Source organism: Vipera berus (assembly GCF_964194415.1).
Source record: "Vipera berus genome assembly, chromosome: 5".
NCBI classification, from domain to species: domain Eukaryota; kingdom Metazoa; phylum Chordata; class Lepidosauria; order Squamata; family Viperidae; genus Vipera; species Vipera berus.
The window spans coordinates 25,010,905-25,034,776 of NC_138207.1; the positions used below are offsets into that span (position 1 = coordinate 25,010,905).

At 37.2% G+C, this 23,872-nt stretch overlaps 1 protein-coding gene across 6 annotated transcripts in view; it reads right to left on the bottom strand.

Moving 5' to 3' along the window:
- Positions 1 to 23,872, bottom strand: part of MME (membrane metalloendopeptidase) — a 130,675-nt gene that overhangs the window by 48,022 nt on the left and 58,781 nt on the right. For 5 of the 6 annotated variants that reach the window (XM_081329200.1, XM_081329199.1, XM_081329203.1 and 2 more), the window contains exons 2-3: positions 3,863 to 4,032; positions 1,010 to 1,045 (exon numbers count right to left, since the gene is read on the bottom strand). In XM_081329200.1, coding sequence (XP_081185326.1) covers positions 1,010 to 1,045; positions 3,863 to 4,022 — 196 coding nt within the window. In that variant the 5' untranslated portion in view covers positions 4,023 to 4,032. Of the gene's footprint in view, positions 1 to 1,009; positions 1,046 to 3,862; positions 4,033 to 17,215; positions 17,446 to 23,872 lie in introns of all 6 variants that reach the window. The other variant, XM_081329201.1, reaches the window with a different exon arrangement.

Genomic DNA, 23,872 nt, shown 5'->3' on the forward strand with positions numbered 1-23,872 from the left:
ATGTTTTTTATCACACTGCAGTAGGTTCATCAACTGGTTTTGCTCATGCTTTTGAAGCGCAGCAAGAAAGTGAGCCCTAGCATAATTAACTTTGCACTGGGAACACATTTCTACTATGCCTTCATAAAAGGTAAATATGTCCCTTTTGTAGGATCTCTGACAAACTGCTAAAACATAGATATTCTTCTGAGCTTTACAAAGCTTTAATGAACACTGCCCCTTTTCAATTTAGCCATCTTACCGACTTGTTTTCAAAATTATTTGCATGACTATACACAATTAGGATTAGCACAATGATCAGCACAGTTACTGTGTTTTAAGAGTTATTTTAATAAGCTAATAAGCAGAGCAAAACTACAAGCCTTCTTCTCCTTCCCTATGAAATGATCTGTAATAATTTTCAGACAAGAAAAGGAAAACCTTGGCATCTGGAGATTCAGAGATTGATTCAATCAGCATGGTTACGTCTATGGCTATGCCATTAAGGCAGCATCTCATGTTACATATTCTCATTAACAAACAAACCACCACATTTTGAATCACTAGGCCCACTTCGCTTAACCTTAGGCATTTTACAGAGATATTTCATGGGATGACCAAGACTGTTTGAGGGAAATTTATTAATATCTCATCACAAGGCTCTGTATTTGCAGAGGTCCGTTAATTTTAGGAGTAATACAACGCCTGATGTTGTACAGCTACGGGTGATTCCATTATTGTGTTTGCTTTTAATTAAAGGAATAAAACCTCACAATTCTGGATTTGTGATAAATATATCTTTCTTGAGTTTGCTTACCTGCAGTTACTTTCTTCAGTTTCCACTGTGGTATTGTATTGTTACATCTCTGAATTTCAAAAGCAGATTGTCATACAGAGTGGATGTGTAAAACAGAGGTACAATTCAAGAGACACAAACACAAAAAAACTGGCTCATGTCTGTGGGATACATTATTTTCAGAAAATCCTTATTAATGTAGTAAAAGAAATGGAGACATTCTATCTAACTTACCTGATTTTATACAGTCCGAAGTTTTACAAATACCATCTGGGGGGGGGGGAAAAAGATGGATTAGGATGTTAATTCTTTTATCAAAACACATTAACATCATTGTGCTTAATATTTTGAGACTCATCCCTAATAGATGTAAACTAAATGTGTCTATTTATATAATGCAGTCATCTGCTTCTTTAAGACATTTGGGCTTGTACTAGTACTAGGTCACTATTCTGACAGCAAAGAATGAAAATAGAAGCTTCATCAATATAAAATAAGTATACCAAAATTAGGACAGGAGAAAGTGAAGTTCTCAGGATACATGAGTGCAAAGCTATTGCTTGAGAGGGAAAAGACTTTTTTTTTTATCATGTCTGCACCTGACTTGAGGAAGGAAACATGCTAGAGTCTAGACCAAAAACAAGTGTGTATGGAAGAAGGGTTGAAATTGGTTTGAGGACAAAACAATTATTGAGAGTTGACAATACTTTTGATTGTCCATTGTTAGTTTTGGGGTCAGAAAAAAATATGGATAATTTTTCCACTTCAAGACTTTCAATGAGAAGTGGTATACAAATGTTTTAAATCTATGGCATTTGTCCTGAGGAAGCAATACTTTTCCAACAATTTCAGGATTCCTTTTATTAATGATGACAGCACTACTATTGGAAAAGCCAAGTGAGAGGCTTTCTTTCATTATGGTCTTCCCTTCTCACTACTTCCTACTGAAAGCCATTATGATTGGAAATTTTAACATTTGGATTGAGGTCCCTTATGCAGCAAGACAGATTATTACAAATATGGATTGTTATACCACTCTGAGACAAAAAGACGCCCAAAATAGACATGTTTGGAGCGTGGGTGGAAGTGTGTGGCTAACCCTATATTTACTGATGTTTTAGGACTGTTTGGGGAACTAAAATCCCATCTACCTATCTACAGAAAGAGCTTTGAGATACGTAGGGTTCAGCTGCCAGATCTGGGCTGAAAATAATCCAGTTGACCACTTGGTAGGAGCTTGCTGGTGTCTTTCTGACCTTAATGGTCATCTGCATTTTTTCAGTCCACATAGACAAGCTTAATGTAAGGACAAGTAAGTGATGAGATATGACAAGAAATTGGAACTGCTGATATTTGTTTCCATCTGTGTGTGTTTTCAGATGACAAGGAAGAAATATTTCATTTCTGAGTTATGGTAGCACAAGCAATTTACATGAAAAGGGAACTGAAAATGTCTTAGGTGAACATCCTTTCTGTAATGTAACTATTAGAAAAAAATACGACTCAAACTCTTTTCTGCCATCCAACCACTTTAATGTAATGCGTATTCTTAAACTTCACCAAATTATGAAAAAGACTTCATTATTTGGACCTAAAGATAATCTAATTATTGCTAGAAGATAGAAAGAAGAATTAAAATGCTAAAATAGATATGATATATGTCTTCTAAACAGATTTTAAAGCTGCAGAAAGGAAATATTTTTGCCATAGTGAAAAGGAAATGACTAACAGAATTTGAATTAAGTGTGTTAAGCATGTTATTTTTTTAAATGGCTGGGGGATATTTTTTTCTGAAGAAATAATTTAGTATTGAATTTGAATATAAAATAATTGCAGCAAATACTCCTTACTAGTGAGTGGTAAAATATCACATCTTCTGTTACAAAAAGACTAGGAAGTAGCCCCAGAAATATAGATAATTCAGGGTTATTCTCTCCACCACCCAGAGGGAAGGGACAAAGCCAGTGGAAAACAATAGGCATTCCTTGAGAGATAAATGTTAGGCAAGAAATGAATAAGGAGACAAAGAAAGAGAACAAGTTTGGAAAGAGTTCTGTCTAGAGGTCAGATACTTTCTCTAGGTGTCTGAAATGCATTTTAGTATTTACCTTCATGTTGCTACTCTGTTCAACCTATCTTGTTAGTAAATAAAACTCAAATATTAAAAAATGCCAATTCACCTTTAATTAGCATTTTCCAGTGGCAAGCAATATAGATAAGTGGAGCACTCCTCTACATTTTTAACACTCAAAGAAGGCAGGGGAGGAGAATACTAGTGTTATGTTGGCAAATATTCTTTAAAATATAATTGCAATATTTATTACCCATCCATCCTTTTTTCTGCAGAGTTCATGGCTCTTCGGGGGGGGGGGAATGATCTCCATTTTACAATATTGCCACAACAGCAGTCTTGTGTCTTTGGTTTGATATAGAATGACTAGCCCAAACATAGGAATTAGAGTGTGACATATTCATTATATAACTATATTCACTATATTACATTGGCTCTCTACTTGATGATGGAATACTGCTTAGTTGTCTTTGAGATGCCCGACTCAAATAAAGATCTATCAATCAGAAAGTTTTATTAATAAAAATGACAACATAGATTTTAAGATTTAAATATTAAAAAGACACTTATTTTATATACTGTAATTGTTAGATTCATATTTTGTTTTTTCTCCAACAATTCAAACATGCCTACAGAAGATTTCTCTTCATTTATTCACACAACAGCAAACTTTTGATGTAGGTTGGGCTAGGAAAGAATGATCGTTCCAAAGTCACTCAGTTAGTTTCTATATGTATGGTTGGACTTGATCTTGAGTATTATTGGTTCTAGTCCTACACTTTAGCCATTAACCATACTACATCACAACAGAATATTGAACTATTTTCTAGTTTAGTAGCTAAAATTTCAACAGTTTTATAGCTCGATCATTCCAATCAAATTGTTCCGCCTGGGATATTGTAATCAAATCTGTTTCTAAAAAATTATATTCATTGATATTTTCTCTCTGTTCTTATAATATAATATTTAAATTTTTGTTACTGACATTTTAAGTTTAGGGAGCGGTTCCTACTTACCATCATAGGTTGCATACAGAATGATCATGGTGATGGCCACTATAGCAAGAAGCAGCACCACAGCAGCAAGTCCTATTTCCAGTGGACTCCAGCGCAATTTTCTCTTTGGTTTTGGGGAATTCATTTCAGTTATATCCATCTGACTTTCTGACTTAGCCATAACCTAGAGTCTGGCAAGAAAAAGAAGACAAAACCCAGTGACTGAAAGGGTAGAAGAATGGAAATCTTTAGTTCCTCTTAGTCACTTTTTTCCTAATGAGGAACAGAAAATGCTGTGTTTTTTTTTTAAAAAAGAACCATTCAACATAATAAGTTGAGGTATTTTTACTACTTACAACCCACAGAATAATGGTGCTCTTACACACATAGAGAGTAAGGCTAAAAAGGGATTAAAAACAAATATCAGCTTGCTTTTATTGCCCACATATCTGTTTTATTGTAGTCTAGTGGTACAAGAGATCACAGGTAAATGAAATGCAGTTCTGTTTGAATAAAAATTAACTTAACCTTTCAATCTTTGATCCTTTGCCAATGGATAAAAGTGTTTTATTTTGCCTCAGCAATTTTCAGATCCATTTACAAATTAATATCAAAGTTTTTAATTTACTTTTTATATGTAATCTTTATTATAGAGTTTTTAAAAGGAAAATAGAAAAGAAAGAACAAAGATACAGAAGTACATACTGATCTTTAAAGCAGTAATGATAATGATAATAATAATAATGCTATTAATAATGCTAATAATGCTAATAATAATGCTAATAATGCTAATAATAATGCTAATGCTAATGCTAATGCTAATGCTAATAATAATAATAATAATAATAATAATAATAATAATAATAATAATAATAATAATAATAATAATAATAATAATAATAATAATAATAATAATAATAATAATAATGTTGGAAGGGACCTTGGAGTTCATCTAGTCCAACCCCCTGCTCAGACAGGAAACCCTATACCATTTCAGACAAATGGCTGTCCAGTCTCTTCTTAAAAACTTCCAGTGTTCACTGTTTCTGGAGGAAGGTTGTTCCACTGGTTAATTGTTCTAATAGTCAGGAAGTTTCTCCTTAGTTCCAGGTTGCTTCTCTCTTTGACTAGTTTCCATCCGTTGCTTATTGTCCTGCCTTCAGGCACTTTGGAGAATAGCTTGGCTCCTTCTTCTTTGTGGCAGCCCCTGAGACATTGGAACACTGCTATCATGTCACCCCTCACCCTTCTCTTCATTAAACTAGAATACCCAATTCCAGCAACCGTTCCTTATATTTATTTTTATTTATTTTTATTACATTTATATCCCGCCCTTCTCTGAAGACTCAGGGCGGCTTACAAGCTTAGCAGTAGCCTTCATTCTATGTATATGCCTGCTTGTTAGGGCTTTCACACACACCCCAAGCGGCATTATTACAAAGTCAGCTTATTGCCCCCAACAATCTGGGTCCTCATTTTACCTACCTCGGAAGGATGGAAGGCTGAATCAACCTTGAGCCTGGTGGGATGCGAACCTGCACTAATTGCAGGCAGCTGGTGTTACTTAAGGAGGCATTAGCCCACTGCTCCACCAAGGCTCTATGTTTTAGCCTCCAGTCCCCTAATCATCTTTGTTGCTCTTCTCTGTATCCTTTCTAGAGTCGCAACATCTTTTTTACATTGTGATGACCAAAATTGGATGCAGTATTCCAAGTGTGGCCTTACCAAGGCATTGTAAAGTGGTATTAATACTTCAAATTATCTTGATTCTATCCCTCTGTTAATGCAGCCTAGCACTGTGTTGGCTTTTTTGGCAGCTGCAGTACATTGCTGGCTCATATTTAAGTGATTGTCCACTAGGACTCCGAGATCCCTCTCACAGTTACTACTATTGAGCAAGATATCACCTATACTATACCTTTGTATTTGGTTTTTCTGGCTTAAATGTAGAACCTTACTTTTTTCATCATTGAATTTCATTTTGTTTGATAGCGCCCAGTGTTCAAGTCTGTCCAGATCCTCCTGTATCTTAAGCCTGTCTTCTGGAGTGTTGGCTATTCCTGCCAGATTGGTGTTGTCTGCAAATTTGATGAGTTCCCCATCTATCCCCTTGTCTAAATTGTTGATGAAGATGTTGGAGCACTGGGCCCAGAACAGAACCCTGGGGCACCACACGACACACTTCCCTCCATGTTGATGCGGTTCCATTGAGGACTACATGCTGAGTACAGCTGGTCAGCCAGCTACGAATCCATCTGGTGGTGATGCTGTCTATCTTATCAAGTAGTAGGTTGTGATCTACTTTATCAAACGCCTTACTGAAGTTCAAGTAAATTATATCTACAGCATTCCTCTGGTCCACTAATTTTGTCATTTGGTCAAAGAATGCAATAAGATTTGTCTGGCATGATCTGTTTTTGATAAACCAATGTTGGCTTTTAGTAATGACTTTGTTTGTTCAGTGGTTCTGAGATCATATCTGCCAGTTCCTTGAGAACCTTGGGGTATAATCCATCTGGTCCTGATGATTTGAACTCGTTTAGGCTGGACAGGTGCTCACTTACCATTTTCTTGCCTATCTTAACTTATATTTCTATTCTGTTTTTTATGGCACTGTTTTTGATAGGTTGCACTGTTTTTTTCCCTTTGTGTAAAGACAGATGCAAAAAATGAGTTAAATAGTTCTGCTTTCTCCCTGTTGCTTGTCACCTTCTTGCTACTTTCCCCCACTAATGGACCAATCATTTCCTTAACTTTTTTCTTGTTTTTTACATGTTGAAAGAAGCTTTTTTTGTCATTTTGAGCCTTAGCTTTCCTCACTTCATCTTTACAGGCTCAGGCTATTTGCTGATATTCTGACTTAGTTATGTGCTTCTCTTTCCACTTTTTATACTTGTCCTTTTTATCTTTCAATTTATCAGAGAGTTCTTTATGCAGCCATGCTGGTTTCTTTTGAGAGCTGTTATTTCTTCTTTGTTGGTATTGTGCTAGACTGGGCTTTTATTATCTCACTTTTCAAAATTTCCCAAGCTTCTTGAGTTGTTTTCCCCTTAAGCCCTCTCTAAGTTTATTGAAATTAGCTCTTTTAAAGTCCAAGACTCTAGTTTGACTGTGTTCTATTGCTTGTGCTTCCATAATTTTGAATTCCAATATTGCATGATCACTTCCCCCCAAGATTCCTGTGGCTTGAACACCTTCTATCATTTCAGCTCTGTTAGTGAGAATTAGATCCAATATGACTAATCCCCTAGTTTCCTTCTCTACTTTTTGGGAGACAAAGTTGTCTGCTAGGTTTGTCAGGAATCTGTTTGATCTTCCACTTGGTGCAGAGTTTGTCTCCCAGTTGATGTCAGGGTAATTAAAGTCCCCCATTACTATTGTGATGTGCTTCTTACATACCTTAGTTAGTTGACTAGCAAAAAGTTCATCTATTTCCTGTTAGGTTGGGTGGCCTATAGTATACACCTATGACAATGTCATTTCCCCTCTTTTATATTGACTCAAATGCATTCAAGACAGTTCTCATCATTGTTGTTTATAAGTTGTTTATAAGTATATAAATTTACCTTTTACTCTATGGTCACTACATATTCTAATAATCAAAACCAACAACCACAAATTCATTTTTTTCTGTTTCATGTGAAAAATCTATAAGAGATTTCCAAGCAGCAATAAATGTAGATACTGTTTTTTCTCTGATCAAATAAATTTTAGCCATCATCTTTACCAACCTTTCCTGCAGTATATTGTAGCTAGTCCTGAATCTTTATGTATACAATGATCTTCCTGAACTTTTCATGTATTAAAAAAAAAGTTCCATGACTTTTTTCCAGCTGTTTATCCATCAGTCCCAAAAAACCCTCTGGTTTCAATTGTATATTAATTTTTAAAAATCTGTGAATCAGTATGTATATTTGAATCCAGAATCTTCTAGCTTTTTTTACACATCCACCAAACCTGATAAGCCCCTTCTTCTTTCCAACATAAATTTGGAGTATACCTTCTAGACAATTTCTCTGGTAACATATAGCAATGGTACATTACTGAATAAAAATACTCTTTAAGATTACAACATAGTGTAAATTTCAGTCCTTTCAGCTACATTTTTCTCATTGTTCAATTTTTATATATTATTTTAAAGTGGAATAAATTTTAACCCACTTTATCAGTCAATCTTTCATTTGTTTTTTTCTTCTGTTTCAAATTTCAGTAAGTTTATACATTTTAGCATTTACATATTTATCATGTGTCCACAATTCTGTTTCTAACTCAGTCTTACAATGTTCAACACTATGAATTCTTTTGCCCACTTTATTTATTTATAAAATTTATAGGCCACCCATCTTACCTCAAGGTAACTCTGGGGAGCTTTAAATCTTGAATCTTTCTGAGTGTAAACAAGGGAACTATTGATAACTATATCTCTGTGCCTCTGATTCTTATCTTTAATTTATTTTATATTTCTGTTGACAACAATCTAGTATTTCAAAATGTTCTTAACTTATTACTCTACTGGTATCCAACCATCTCAGTAGGTTAGGGTTAGAGTTAAGGCAAATAGGAAGCCTGCTTCAGACTTGAGAGTTAACCAGGAAGAGGTTTGGTTAATATTTGGATGGGAGACCTCAAAGAAATATCGGAGCTGTAGGTTAAATTGGAAGTAAAACAAATGAATAAAAAATCCTGAAAGAAAGCAGTGGTATCCTATTTCCACGTTGCTGCCAAGAAAATATCAAAATAACTTGCCAGGAGTTGAGCTCAATTTGAAGGAAACTTTCTTTTAACTTCCAAGAGGAAAAAAAAAGAAACTCCCTTGGGTATAAGATATAGATTTGAAGCTGTAAAGCTCAGTGAAGATGTTGATTTTATTTGTAGCAGCTGAGAACAAGAAGAATCTGTGCTAAGAAAGGAGATGGCAAATTTGACAGCCAACCTTGTAATGCCTTTATATCAATCTATGGCTTAGCCCTAAGGGAAATTCTGATTATTTTTTTGGATATCCTATTTGAAAAAATATATATAGCAGATCTGGACAAAGCACAGAAGAGTGCAAACAAAATTATTGAGGCCCCAAGCATCATCCTTGCAAGTAAAGGCTAGAATTTTTGAAACTCTTTATTTTGGAACAAAAGTGAGATGTTATCAAAGTATATAGAACTATGTACAACAGTGTCAAAGTGTATAGAAATATATACCGGTATGTGGCAGAGAAAATAATAGGGAGAAGTTTTTTCTCTCTATGATTCAGTATACTAGGACTAAGAGTCATCTAATGAAATTCACTAAAATAAGATTTAGAACAGAGAACAGAAAGCATTTGTTTTTTTACAAAATGTAGAATTCATTACCAGGTGATATCTTGGTGACCATCAACTTGGATGGCATTAAAAGAGGACTGGGTAAATTCATAAAGGACAAGTCTGCTAAGGCTATCTTGAAAAATTAAAGTGTTCTCAGATCGGAGAAACAGCCTTCTAAATTTCATTTGTACAGTTTTAGCCATAGTAAAGGGATATTTCTTCACTTTTTCCTTGCAAGTTTTTCAGAAGCATTTGTTGAGCTATCTGGCCTAATATGAGCCTTGGTATCACCCATCAGAGCTATTCATATTTTTTTATGACATCTCCCCCCAAAAATAGACATAGTCAAACTAAATCAAGATCTGTGTTGAAAATGGCTAAGGAACAATAGTGCTAGAATACCGATGACATGTATGTCAAAGGTGACACATCACAATAATTTGGGTGACACGCCAGGATTCAACAACATCCAGCAATGTCTCTTCTCAAAAGCACATCCCATTCTCATGCAATATGGAGATACCGAGGCAGCATGAGAATGGGCTCTGCTCTCATATGGGCCTCTGGAGCCTCCAAAAATCATGCAAAAATGGAGCATGTTTTTGTAAAATTTTTAGAGGCTGCAAAGCCCTCAGAAAACCATTCTCTCCAAAGCCGCTTGAAGAACAAAGGCTTCATGCAGCTTGGAGCAACCTCAGGTAGGTCACAAGGATCTGTCAACAGAAAGAAGACCTGAAGGTAAGCGGTTTGTGTCAGATCCTGGGGAGTGCTGGGCCATGGGAGCAACCACACTGGTCCTGGTCCTCAAATTTTATGTTTCTTGGAGAACAATGCAAGATGACCTTTTTGATTGGTGGCAGTGGCACTAGGACTGAAGATAAGGCTTGGGCCTCTACTTCAGGCCAAGCATTGGCCCTGCTGCAAAATGTTGCTATTTAGGGTAGTTGATTTGGCAGGGGAAGCGGGGAGATAGACAATTATTTCTCCTTTGTTTGGGGGGAAAGGACATACCAGCAAAGTGAAGTTAGGCATTTTCTCACATTTTGACATGCTGAGCCCAAAAGATTTGCCATCACTGACCTAGATGATTTATTCTATGACTCAGAATAAGACTGGTGGTATGTTGTCATATTCCCACCTTATGGCCCCTTAAAATTTGTATCCTTTCCTTTCCTTTCCTTTCCTTTCCTTTCCTTTCCTTTCCTTTCTTTTTTTTTATTAAAGAGTTTTACAAAAACAAAATTTTACAATATATCCCCAAATCCCTCCCACCCCAAACCCACCCACTTCCCCCCCCACTTCCCAGAGCTAAATACAGGATTATAGTTACAATAATCATATTCTAAATAAAAATTATGCATAATATACAATTAACCAAATTCATAATGTGCTTTAACTCCCCTTTAACATAACTACAAACAAAGTACCAATAACAATATCCCACTAAAATCTACTCATAAGCTAAATGGAACTTTTTAGTCCCATATTTGTTCTGAATATAATTTATCCATCTCCTCCAAACTGAAATATATCTTTCCTGTGAATGATCTTTCAAATAAGCAGAAATCTTAGACATTTCTGCAAGATTCGAAACTTTAAACACCCATTCTTCTATAGTGGGCAAACTATCCTTCTTCCAATATTGTCCCACCAGTAACCGTGCTGCTGTTATCATATTCAACATCAAATTAGTTTCTTTAACATCACAATCTACAACAATACCCAATAAAAATAATTGCGGAGAAAACTTTATCTTTCTCTTAAAAATCTTTTGAATGTTCCACCAAATTTTGATCCAAAAAGCTTTTATGTTTCTACAAGTCCACCACATGTGAAAATAGGTAGCTTCTGAACTACCACATCTCCAACATTTAGACTGTAAATTAGGATACATGTTGGACAACTTCTTGGGATCCAGATGCCATCTATAAAACATTTTATAAAAATTTTCTCTTAAGTTTTGAGCCTGAGTAAATTTAACATTTCTGACCCAAATTATCTCCCAGGTGTCCAACGAGATTGGTTCCTGAATATTTTGTGCCCACTTTATCATACAGTCTTTAACCAATTCCGTTTCCGAATCCAATTCAATTAAAGCATTATATATCCTCTTTATATGTGCACAATTTAAATCTCTAATTTGTTTTACTAAATTTTGATCTGTAATTGTGATGCCAACCTTTTGATCTAACTTCCACCTAGCTTTCAATTGGGTATATTGAAACCAAGAGTAACTTATATTTTCTTGTCTTAACTCCTCTAATGATTTAAGTTGCCAATCATTCCCTTGCAATCTAAGTAATTCCTTGTAGGAAACCATATCCATACTCACTCCCATAGATACACCCTCTATCGCGTGTCCAGGAATTCCCCAAATCGGTATTTTATAATTTAAGTTATAATAATACTTTTTCCAGACACGCAATAAAGCACTTCTAAGAATGTGGGATTTAAAAGCCCTGTCCACCTTCTTATCGTAAAGCAAATATGCATGCCATCCATATACCAAATCCCATCCCTCAAGATGAAGTATTCTCTTGTTGGTTAAATTAAGCCAATCACTAATCCAGGTCAAGGTAACCGCATCATAGTACAATTTCAAATTCGGCACCTTGAGTCCCCCTCTTTCCCTGGCATCTTATAAAATCTTAAATTTAACTCTTGGTTTTTCCCCCGCCCAGATAAATTTGTTAATACCCTTCTGCCATTGATCAAGGTTGGCATCCTTTTTCAATATAGGTATCATTTGAAACAAAAAGAGAAACTTTGGTAGAACATTCATTTTAACAACTGCGATTCTTCCCAGTAATGATAATTGTAATTTTTTCCAATTATTTAAGTCCCTTTGTACCTTCAACCATAGTGTTTCATAATTATTCTTATACAATTTTACATTTGAGGCCGCAATATATACTCCTAAATATTTAACCTTCTTCACTATTTCAAAACCTGTTAATTTAGATAACATATCCCTTTCACTCATAGATAAGTTCTTGGATAATATCTTAGTCTTATTACTATTCACCTTAAACCCAGAAACCTTACCATACTGAGTTATAATTTCCATCAAGTCTATAACCGACTGTAACGGTTGGGATACTGTCACAACCAAGTCATCAGCAAAAGCTCTCAGTCTATAATCATTCTGTTTTATTTTGATTCCCTTTATCATAGAGGACTCTCGAATTTTAATTAATAAAATCTCTAGTGTTAGAACAAACAATAATAGTGATAGGGGGCAACCCTGTCTTGTACCTTTTTCAATTTTGAAAGTCTCTGTTAATCCCCCATTAACTATAATTTGTGCAGTTTGTTGTTGATATATAGCTTTAATAGCATGTAAAAAACCTTCTCCAAAATTTGTATCCTTTCCTTTCCTTTCCTTTCCTTTCCTTTCCTTTCCTTTCCTTTCCTTTCCTTTCCTTTCCTTTCCTTTCCTTTCCTTTCCTTTCCTTTCCTTTCCTTTCTGGGTTTGGATGGGGAGAAACAGGCTTTGTCTCAATCCTGCCAAGACTGAGTGGCTGTGCATACCGGCATCTCGGGTTAACCAGTTTGTTCCATCGTTAATGATGGGGGGTGAGGTGTTACCCCCTGTTGATAGGACTCGCAACTTGGGCATCCTCCTGGATTCACGGCTCAGTTTTGAAGATCATATAGGAGCCGTGGCCAAGGGGGCTTTTGCCCAGGTTCGCCTGGTGCGCCAGTTGTAGCCCTATCTGGACCGAGATGCCCTACGCACAGTCACTCATGCGCTCGTGACCTCCCGGCTAGACTACTGCAATGCTCTCTACATGGGGCTGCCCTTGAGGACCACTCGGAGGCTTCAGCTGGTGCAGAAAGCAGCCACGCGAGTTGTGATGGGAGTTTCCCGATACTCCCATGTAACGCCTCTTCTCCGCGAGCTGCATTGGCTTCCAGTTGCCCTCCGGGTGAGATTCAAGGTGCTGGTGATGACCTATAAAGCCCTAAATGGCTTGGGTCTGGATTATTTGAGGGAACACCTGCTGCCGGCATCAACTCCCCATTGTCCTGTGCGCTCCTGCAGGGAGAGCCTTCTTAGGGTACCGCCGGTGAAGGACTGCCAGCGGGTGACTCCAAGAGAGAGGGCCTTCTCTGTGGGTGCGCCTGCCCTTTGGAACCAACTTCCTATGGGACGTAGGACTGCTCCCGACCTCCGTTCGTTCCGCCGGGACCTTAAAACTTGGCTCTTTGAGCTGTCTGGCCTAGACTGAGGGGTTTTTAATTGGGTTTTAAAGTTTTAATTTTGGGGCTTAAATTTAATTACTTGTTTTAAATTTATTTTCACTTTTGTATTGTATGGTTTTAATTGCCCTGTAAACCGCCCTGAGTCCTACGGGAATAGGGCAGTATAGAAGTCAAAATAATAAATAAATAAATAATGTTTTCTTGAAATTTGGAATAAAACTAATCAAGATAGCATGAAATCTATCAGAGATAAGTGGCATAGCATTTAAAGTTTCAGACTGCAACCTTGATTTAGAACTATACTGGGAGACTCTGAGATTACCCATCCCAAGATATGCAGATGATACCACTCTAATGGCAGAAAGTGAAGAGGAACTAAAGAGCCACTTGTTGCGAGTGAAGAAGGAGAGTGCAAAAATTGGGTTGAAACTAAACATTAAGAAACCCAAGATCATGGCATCCGGCCCTCTCAATTCCTGGCAAATAGATGGGGAAGAAATGGAGGTAGTGACAGATTTTATTTTCCTGGGCTCCAAGATCACCACAGATGGGGACTGCAGCCACGAAATTAAAAATGCTTGCTCCTGGGGAGGAAAGCAATGGTAAATCTAGACAGCACACTAAAAAGCAGAGACATCACCCTGCCAACAAAAGTGCATATAGTCAAGGCTATTGTCTTTCCATTTGCAATGTATGGCTGTGAAAGTTGGACCATAAGAAAGGCTGAGTGCCAAAGAATTGAGGCCTTTGAACTCTGGTGCTGAAGAAGACTCCTGCGAGTCCCTTGGACTGCAAGGCGATCAAACTGGTCAGTCCTAGAGGAGATCAACCCTTTAGAAGGCCAGATCCTGAAGTTGAAACTCAAATACTTTGGCCACCTAATGAGAAGGAAGGACTCACTGAAGAAGAGCCTAATGCTGGGAAAGGTTGAGGGCAATAGAAGAAGGGGACGACAGAGAATGAGGTGGCTGGATGGAGTCACTGAAGTAGTAAGTGTGAGCCTAAATGGACTCCCAAAAAATGGTAGAGGACAGGAAGGCCTGGAGGAACATTGTCCATGGGGTTGCAATGGGTCGGACATGACTTCACAACTAACAACAACAACAATCCCACTATCAACATTTCCTAGCATTCTTGTTAGTTGACCAGATCTTGTGTGGTACATACAAATTGGGCACTGCTCTCCCAAAAGCAAGGACTAAAAGTAATAGTGAAAATTATAGAAAAACAGATTGCAGCTACTGATTATGGAAAATTGATGGTAATCTTCAAGGAATTTCTGATTGTAGTATTTCCTAATTTCACATCTCTTCTTAAGGATTTGAGCAGCCACTGGCTAGCCTGGAAAGAAATCACGAGACCATGTAGACTGCAGAGCTTTGCCAGCAGATCTCAAAATGCAAAAATGTGCAATCAATATATGAATTTATACTTCATGTTATTATGCTTTGGAGCTTTATTTGCATACCACCAAATGCAAAAAAAATGTGCCCTGAGCCTCCATGTCTCAAGCCAAGAGTCAGAGAAGTGTTTCTTCATTGCTGTTATGTTCTGACAAGCTGTACTTATTAGATGAATCAGCTGCTATTAAATCTTTACGGAGCTCAATTCTGTGGCTGCTCATGCAGACAGATAACAAATTTTTAAATGCTTAAGAATAATTTATCCTACATAATAAAACCATACTGTAATTATGTTGGCTAATTTTCTATCAGATTCACAATCAGTAGAATATTCTACCTATCCTATATATTTGTGTGATCAAAGCATGACAAATGAGAGAATGAGAGATGATTGAGTGTTTGGGAACCCAAAACTCAAGATTCCAACACTCACAATGTTGTACAATTTGAACTTTCTTGACACACCTGGAATGTTCTGAAAGGAGTAAATTACACACTTTCTGTAATTCAGTTTGATCTCAGTGGGGATGTGAAACGGTCAGCTTGAATCTTTTTAGTTTGCAATCTTATTTATTGTTTTATTATTATGCTAATTGAATTTGGGTGCTGTCAAATTTTGCTATTTTCCAGTTCTAGGGGGTTTAAGATACAGCTTACAAATACTTTAAATAAATGTAAATCTAAATATTGGGAATAATTGAAAATAAAATACCAGTATCACAATGCAATCACATCTGGAATACTTTTAGATGTGTAAGTTATCAGACCTTAAAAAGATATTATACAGCTGAAACTGGTCCAGAGATTACTCTACAAAATTATAGAGATTGAAGCAAACCCTCTATTAGAGAAGATTAAAATATTTAGGACATTTTAGATCAGGAAAGAAGTCAATAAACACATGACATGTTATATAAAAGTATGCATGGTAAGGATGAAGAGAGAGGAATAAAATTTTATCCCCTATCATAGCCTTCAGACTAAAACAGACTAACAACTTCCTCTTTTATTTCATCAAGAAACCAATTGTGTACTTATTTTCCACAAATTCCTTTTTAAAATTTCTCTAACATTTTTACTGAAAACTAAAAGTCTCTCTCTTCTTGCTACTGCCATTCAGAGATTTCTTTCAGCTCTGGGAGATCACATCTGACAGTGCAATAAAACCTGGGTCATTGTCATTCGTTCCTGACCCATTTCCAAACTATGTAAGTGCAAGACATGTGTAAATGTAACACATTTCATTTTTCCAGACAGGAGAATGAAGGAAATTTTAACAATAAATTCTGTTTCACTTAACTGAATGAGAACTAGAAACAAATGAATAATATTTTTTTCTATGCATTAAGTACTGCTGTTCCCTTGACTAGTGATATTTTCTTGACTAGTGATTAAGACCTTTTAACTCAGACCCAGATTCTAAGAGCATTGGAATGTTTTCACTGTGTCTTAGTTTAGAAAGTGATTGAGTTAATATCATGTAGACTGATTGGCAAGGTAATATTTAAATTAGAAATGCTAGGATGTGGATGTTTTTAAAATATAGGGCTTCAAATTGCCCTTGTGGCATGTTGGCCAATATGTGCTTAAACTAACCAATACTTTTCTTACTATTAATAAGGAATATGATGACATATACATGATTAATATTGGTAACCTATTCTACATCTGCTCCATATTACTAAAAAGTGCTATGTGAAAGTCTCAGCTGACCAAAGCCATGATGGGCAGTGCAGGTCAACATTTATCAACCATCTGATGACATAGAAGACTATGACAGGAAAGGACTACATGATAAAAACCATGAATTAATGAAATAAAAATGGATAAATTGTTTAGCAATAAAACTAAGAAAAAGGGGGAAAGATACAATAAATCTGAATGAGGGTCTGATTTTGTGAAATGGAGTTAATAAATATAAATGCATGAAAGTGAAGATGTAGGTTTAATTGTGCATGAAAAGCTAAAATATATGTCAGAAAGTATGAATGTGTAACATTTATGTTGCTGTGGGAACTTATGAAAATTGAAATTCAAAGTGGTAGTAGTTTTAGGTGCATATTAGGAATTTTACCATAGTTGTATGGTATTATCAGTGCTTTTTTTCTAAAAAAAAAAAAGGTGCCGGAACTCTGATCTTGGGGGGGGGGGCAGGAGGCAGGGGCAGCGGCACTGCTGCGATCACAGGCATGAGGGGTGTTGGTGGCAGGCTGCCCCTTGGGGCCAGAGCCGGCATGGCTGGTGGTGTGGGAGGGCCAGGTGCTGCAGGGCGGGCCAGGTGCTACAGGTGCTACACAGCAGGCCAGGTGCTGCAGGGCGGCCATGTAGGCATACAGGGTGAGGCGACAGTGGCGCAGGTCCAGCACTGGGTAGGGCACCAGCCTGGCTGACACAGGTGAGCATAAGGAAGGCGTGCACATGGACTCCACAGAACCCACCTCCCACTCTTGTCCTCTCTTACTTACCTAGTTGAGATGGTGCAGTTGGGCAACAGGGAGGGGTGCAAAGTTCCTGCCAACTTGCCTTCGCTGCAGACAACTTCCCTGTGCAACATTTGCCACCCGGGTCTTTTGGCGCGCTCAGCAGCAATTCCTATTGGCTTTTGAAAGCCAATAGAGGGAGTAGCACAGCTTCTGCAAAAGCTTTTTTTTTCTGTGTGCAAAAAAAAAGGTGCTGGAACGCCGTTCTGAGCGTTCTATGAGAAAAAAAGCCCTGATTATTATAATGATGAGTTATTGTAAACAGCTGATTTGAAAACATGTATGGTACTCTGAATAAAAATGATTGAGGAATATCCTTTGAGTGAATAAATAGATAGATGGGAATGATTAAAGATATTGAAAAAGACATTGGGCCAATTGGATATTTAAGAATCAATGAGAATAGTGGAGTGTTTAGGGAGTACATTGCAAAGGAATGAATATAAATCTAAAAAGTAGATTTATATCTACTTTTGATTGATGTGATTGTATATGATAAAATATTGAGGAAGTTTACAAGCAGGATGAAATATCTGAAATGTGAGACATAATATTTTTGTAGCGATTTGAATGAATCTTACAAAAGGAAAGGAGGTAATAAGTTAAAGTAAAAGGAGAACTACTACAGGAAAAATGAATGGGAAGATGTCATAAAGAAAGAGGATATGGAAATTGCTTAGAAGAGATGGAGAAACAAAACTTTCAGGGTGCCCAGAAGTGTAAGTAATTACACAAGTGGAAAATGTGAAACAGGATGCTTAGTGGAATAATACAGTGAAAGAATCTATGGATACATTGAGAAGCATGATCGTTGCAGAAATTGAGAACATGAGAATAACATTGAGCCATGGTGGCGCAGGGGTTAGAATGCAGTATTGCAGCTAACTCAGCCTCCAGCTAGGAGTTTGATCCTGATGGTTCAATGCTGACTCATCCTTCTATCCTTCCAAAGTCAGTAAAATGAGGTCCCAGATTGTTGGGGGCAATAGGCTGACATTGTAAACCATTCACAGAGTGCTGTAAAGCACTGTAGAGTGGTATATAAGTCTAAGTGCTATTGCAATTGCTATATTATATTTATTTATTTGATTTATTTGATTTGATTTCTATACCGCCCTTCTCCCGAAGGACTCAGGGCGGTGAACAGGGACATAAATACCAAAATACCCAAAATAAAGAAATTAAAAACAAATTAAACCCTAGTGCCCAAATTCAGAAAATAAATTACATTAAAACAATAATTAAAACAAAACCCATCAGACCAGGCCGGCTTGTTCAAACAAATAGGTTTTTAGGTCGCGTCGGAAGGAGCGAAGTTCGGGAGCCATCCGGAGCTAAACCGGTAAACGGTTCCACAGGTCAGGCGCACCCACAGAGAACGCCCTCCCCCTGGGGGTCACCAGACGGCATTCTCCGAATGGCGGCACCCTGAGGAGGCCCTCTCTGTGGGAGCACACTGGGCGGAGGGAAGTTGATGCCAGCCGCAGGTGCTCCCTAAGGTACTCCGGACCCATGCCATGTAGGGCTTTGTAGGTCATAACCAGTACCTTGAATCTCACCCGGAAGGCAACCGGAAGCCAATGCAGCTCACGGAGCAGAGATGTAATATGGGAGTATCGGGAGACCCCCAACACAACTCATGCGGCTGCATTCTGCACCAGTTGGAGCCTCCGAGTGGTCCTCAAGGGCAGCCCCATGTAGAGGGCGTTGCAGTAGTCTAACCGAGAGGTCACGAGCGCATGAGTGACTGTACGCAAGGCATCACGGTCTAGATAGGGCCGTAACTGGCACACCAGGCGCACCTGGGCAAAGGCCCCCCTAGTCACAGTTACTATATGATCTTCTAAAGAAAGCTGTGAATCTAGGAGAACTCCCAAGTTGTGAGCCCTATCTACGGGGGGTAATAACTCACCCCCCCATAGTGAGAGATGGAATGATCTGAGTTTCCTGAGATGCTGGCACGTACAGCCACTCTGTCTTGTCAGGGTTGAGCCGAAGCCTGTTCCTCCCCATCCAGACCCGGACCGCCTCCAGGCAACGGGACATCACGTCGAGGGCATCACTGGGGTGGTTTGGGGTCGAAATGAAATGAAAAATTCCAAAGCCACGAATGATCTCACCCAGAGGCTTCATATAGATGTTAAACAGGAGAGGCGAGAGGACCGACCCCTGAGGAACTCCACAAATGATAGGCCTCGAGGTCAATCTCTGTCCCCCTGCCAACACCGACTGCGAACGTCCCAGGAGGTAGGAGGAGAACCACTGAAGAACCGTGCCTCCCACTCCCAATCCCCTGAGACGCTGCAGCAGGATACCATGGTCAATGGTATCAAAAGCCGCTGAGAGGTCTAATAGGACTAGGACAGAGGAACAACCCCTGTCCCGAGCCCTCCAGAGATCATTCACCAGGGCGACCAATGCCGTCTCCGTGCTGTGCCCGGGCCTGAAACCCGATTGTTACGGGTCCAGATAGTCAGTTTCCTCCAGGACCGAAGGGAGATGATGCGCCACCACACTCTCAACAACCTTAGCAAGAAAGCGAAGGTTGGAGACCGAATGAAAGTTGTTTAATACAGCTGGGTCCAAGGTAGGTTTCTTGAGGTGAGGTCTCACCACCGCTTCCTTCAAGACGGAGGGGAAACAACCTTCACTCAAGGAAGCAGATATCACCGCCTGGAGCCAGCCTCGTGTTCCCTCCCGAGCCAAATAAACCAGCCAGGAAGGGCACGGATCCAATAAACAAGTGGTGGAGCTCAGCTTCCTCATAATCCTGTCTACTTCCTTTGGAGTATATAATATATATAATATAACATATTACATCTGCAAAAGGATAATATAATGTATTATTTCTACAAAAGAATACTTTCAAACCATGTAGTCAAAAAGAAGAAGGAACAATTAAAAGAAACAGAGAAAATGGAGGGTGGTTTTGATGGATGTTTTTAAAACATTGTTTTGAAAGTGGGAGGAAAGAACCAAGCAACAATTAAAAATAATGAAATGATGTGGGATGATACTGAAATAATGGAATGCTGGAAAGAATGCTGCAGTTATTTGTTTAGGAATGACAGCATGCATTGAAAAGCAGAATTGAAATGAATGTTGTCTATTAGATTTAAATTATGGAATGTTTTGGTGACTATGAAATTGAAGGTTGGTTGATGATTATGATAGGAATATATTATGGATATAAAATATGTATGAAAATAAATTCAAACTTAGTGGTTGAACATTGAGTAAAACTAGAATGTATGGTGTGTAGTTATTCAATGAAAATGATGATTTAATGCATCATAAAGTATGTTTATGATGTCATTTGGATGTGCTCATTGGAGATATATGAAGCACTGTATGGATATGGTAAAAAGATAGTTTGCAAGAAGAGAAAGTTATGGTAAAGTATACTAAATGGTATTGGTATTTATTGGATTTTTCCCCCCTCAACTCATTCCTTACTTTCTTTGGTTTACTAATTCTTACTCATATTTCACATTACATTGATTACTCCAAATGAGAATAGTCACTCAAACATAGCCAAAAATGTATTTATATTTTAAGAATTCATCTGACTTTTAAAAGGATTAGACAAATCCAAATATGTACTGCAATCAATGGCTTATAATATTGCTATATATCAGCTTACTTGAAGTCATAAATCTATAAAGAGCAGTAACTGGGCCAAAAAAATATGGCAGAACAGGGCTGATATATTGTTTGTAGACTATATCTGACCATCCACCACAAGAAATGGGATACTGAATCATATTTATCTTTGGTTCTTCTTAAATTTTTATTATTAGCTGTTTACTAATATATAATATTAAATGTTACTTTTTTAAAAAAAGTGGGTACTTCAGCAAAGCATAACCTAATGATGATGATGGTGATAGAATCAGTGTATTGGTTTAATTTTTAATTCATACACAGTGCAGCTAATAAGTTTCAGACACAAACAAAAATAAAATGGTACTAATATAAGTTGAAATAGAGTGAATACTAAAACCAGCAAAGAAGTGAAAAGAATTGGTGCTGTACTGTTTGTCCTGTGGTTATTCCTGGGTATCATTCTCACTTAACATGATATGTGCATGAAGCTAATTTTGGTTTATCCATATACGGTACCATAGACAAAATAGGCTTAGTATGAAATATTAGCCTGGATGGGAAAACATTTAATCCAGGTAGGAAGTTTCAAATTTCTGTTTAGCCATGAAACTCACATGAAACTCACATGATTATGGTAATGTGAAAGAATTTGCCAAACATAACGACACAGTTGAAATACGATGTAGCCTCCTACTTATGAATAACATAAATATCTGCCTAAAGCCTACATAAGGTTATTAGTTCACCATTCCTCTCTGGAAGAATATATGAAGGAACAATATTGTTGGAGTAAAATCTATAGAACTGAGTTTGTAAATTGGGTTCAGGTAGCAAAGTAACTGTTCTTTTTTCTTTAGGAACTTATATGATCAGAAAAAAACATTTCTCCTACTAATTGATGGTGGAAAGCAGATTTCATGAAAATTCAAGACAGATTCAAAAACAGCAATCTTTGATGACAGTATAGAAAGCTAAACTAAGATAACTTTACTTCAGATCTATTTTTTATCAGCATGCAGTATAAACAGTGATAATGTATTTTTCAAGGTTTTCTGTAAGAGTTATTGAGATAATATGTTTTGTTTATTTTACATGCTGCTATAGTATTCTATTGAATTAATTTCAATATTTTAGTTAAAGTGTTCATGAAAACACTAAATATAATTTATAACTGTTGTAACAAAGCAACATAATGCTCTAGCAGTAACTGTTAAAAGCAAAATGTCACCTTTTTTGTTTTCTTTGCTGAATTATATGAAATAACGAAGATCCCAAAATAAAGAAAAGTTTTAAACCAGGACTGGGGAGACACAATGAAAGGTCTGATTGTGGTACTTTCTGGGTGACTTTGGGCTAATCATTTTATATCAGCTCAACCTTTTTCACCTATCTGTTGAGAGAATAAATTGAGGAATGGCTTCATGTATGCTACCTTGAGCTCTTTAAAGGAAAGATAGGATATAAAGATAGGAATAAAGCAGACAAACTTACTAACAAATAAGCTAATAAATGTACTCTTCATTTTCAACTAAGCAAGATTAGCATTTCTGACATATGAAACCCTGTCTTCCTTCCCAAGATCAGAGGAAATTTCTTTAATTTATTAAACAAGTTATATATTTTGGCCTGGTTTAAAAGTACCTACTTTAAAGTATCTGAATTAATATTTTACTGTAAACATATAGATGAATACTTTCAGAAATAACCTTACCCATCTTGTTCACATAAGTAAACAGCTAATATGAAAAGAATCTTCAAATGTAGTAGGTTCATTGTCAAAATTAGAAAATGGTTCATTTTCTTAATATGGTAAAATGCTTTCCTAAGCTACAATTTATTAGCAAATCAAGAATGATCTCCCTTGACATGCAAATGTGCTTTGTGAAGTCAGCACATCTTTCCTAAAGGAGTTAGCCTTTATATTGCTGCCTGAATATTTCTATAGAAAACCTATGATCAGTTCTTATCAAAGAAAACTAATGAAGTCTGCAATACTGACTTAGGGTACGTCCTAGTATATGTCACTTTGTAAGTTCATTGCATGCACTACAAAGCCTGAGAATTAAAGTAGAGAAGCCAGTATTCTGGTAAAATAGTTCATTTCTATTTCTCCTAATATCTTCTCCCTTTGCCTTCTGAAAGCATAGAGAAACAAACACTTGTGATTTTGTCAGATCAAGAAACTGGGAAGCAGCAATGGGAATAAACGTATTTTCTTTTTCTAATTGTGTGGCTTCTCCATATTGTTCTTAAAAATACTGTGTATTAAAGGTACCAGAACAATGGTATTTTATTTGTTTGTTTGGTTATTAAATTTATATGCCACTCATCTCACCAAAGGTGACTTTAGGCAACTTACAATCATTCAATAAAAAATATCATTTTAACTCATATAGGAATGCAGATCAATAGGAATGACCACACTGAAACAAATGCAGCCTATTGAGTGATTCCAAATATCACGATACTTATCCCCAATAATAAACCATAAGAAGAATGTTTAAAGCACATTTCCTTCTCAAAACAACCACTGAGTTTATCCTGAAGAAGACCCATCTATCTTAGAAATGTTATAGTCAATACACTCAGTCTAGCAACAGGTATGGCTGATAGGAAGAACCAATTGCTACATTATTTAGTTAGGATATCCTGCCTGCCTCCATTATTCAGCGAGAAGAAAGAGCCTTTGTACAACTGAATTGTGTAAGCTTTGTGCACAGTACAGCAGATTACACATTTAAGAAGGGCAAAACAGCATCAGCAACAGAAAAGAATAAGATGTTCACAAATTTGAAACTTTAACAATGGCAATTTCATCTGAATACTTGTGGAGGGCAGGCTAAAATGTGTGAGATATGCATCTCGAGGACATTAATTAACTAAAGATAAATTGCCCCTAACAACTTCTTTTATATCAAAAGGCATAAGACGCATCTCACAGTAGTCCATGAAGGGCAGAGAATTTCAGTTTTGTTTCAGAGATAAGGACTGGGCGGTAAAGTGTGCCTTGAAAGTAAACTGACATAGCAGATATCG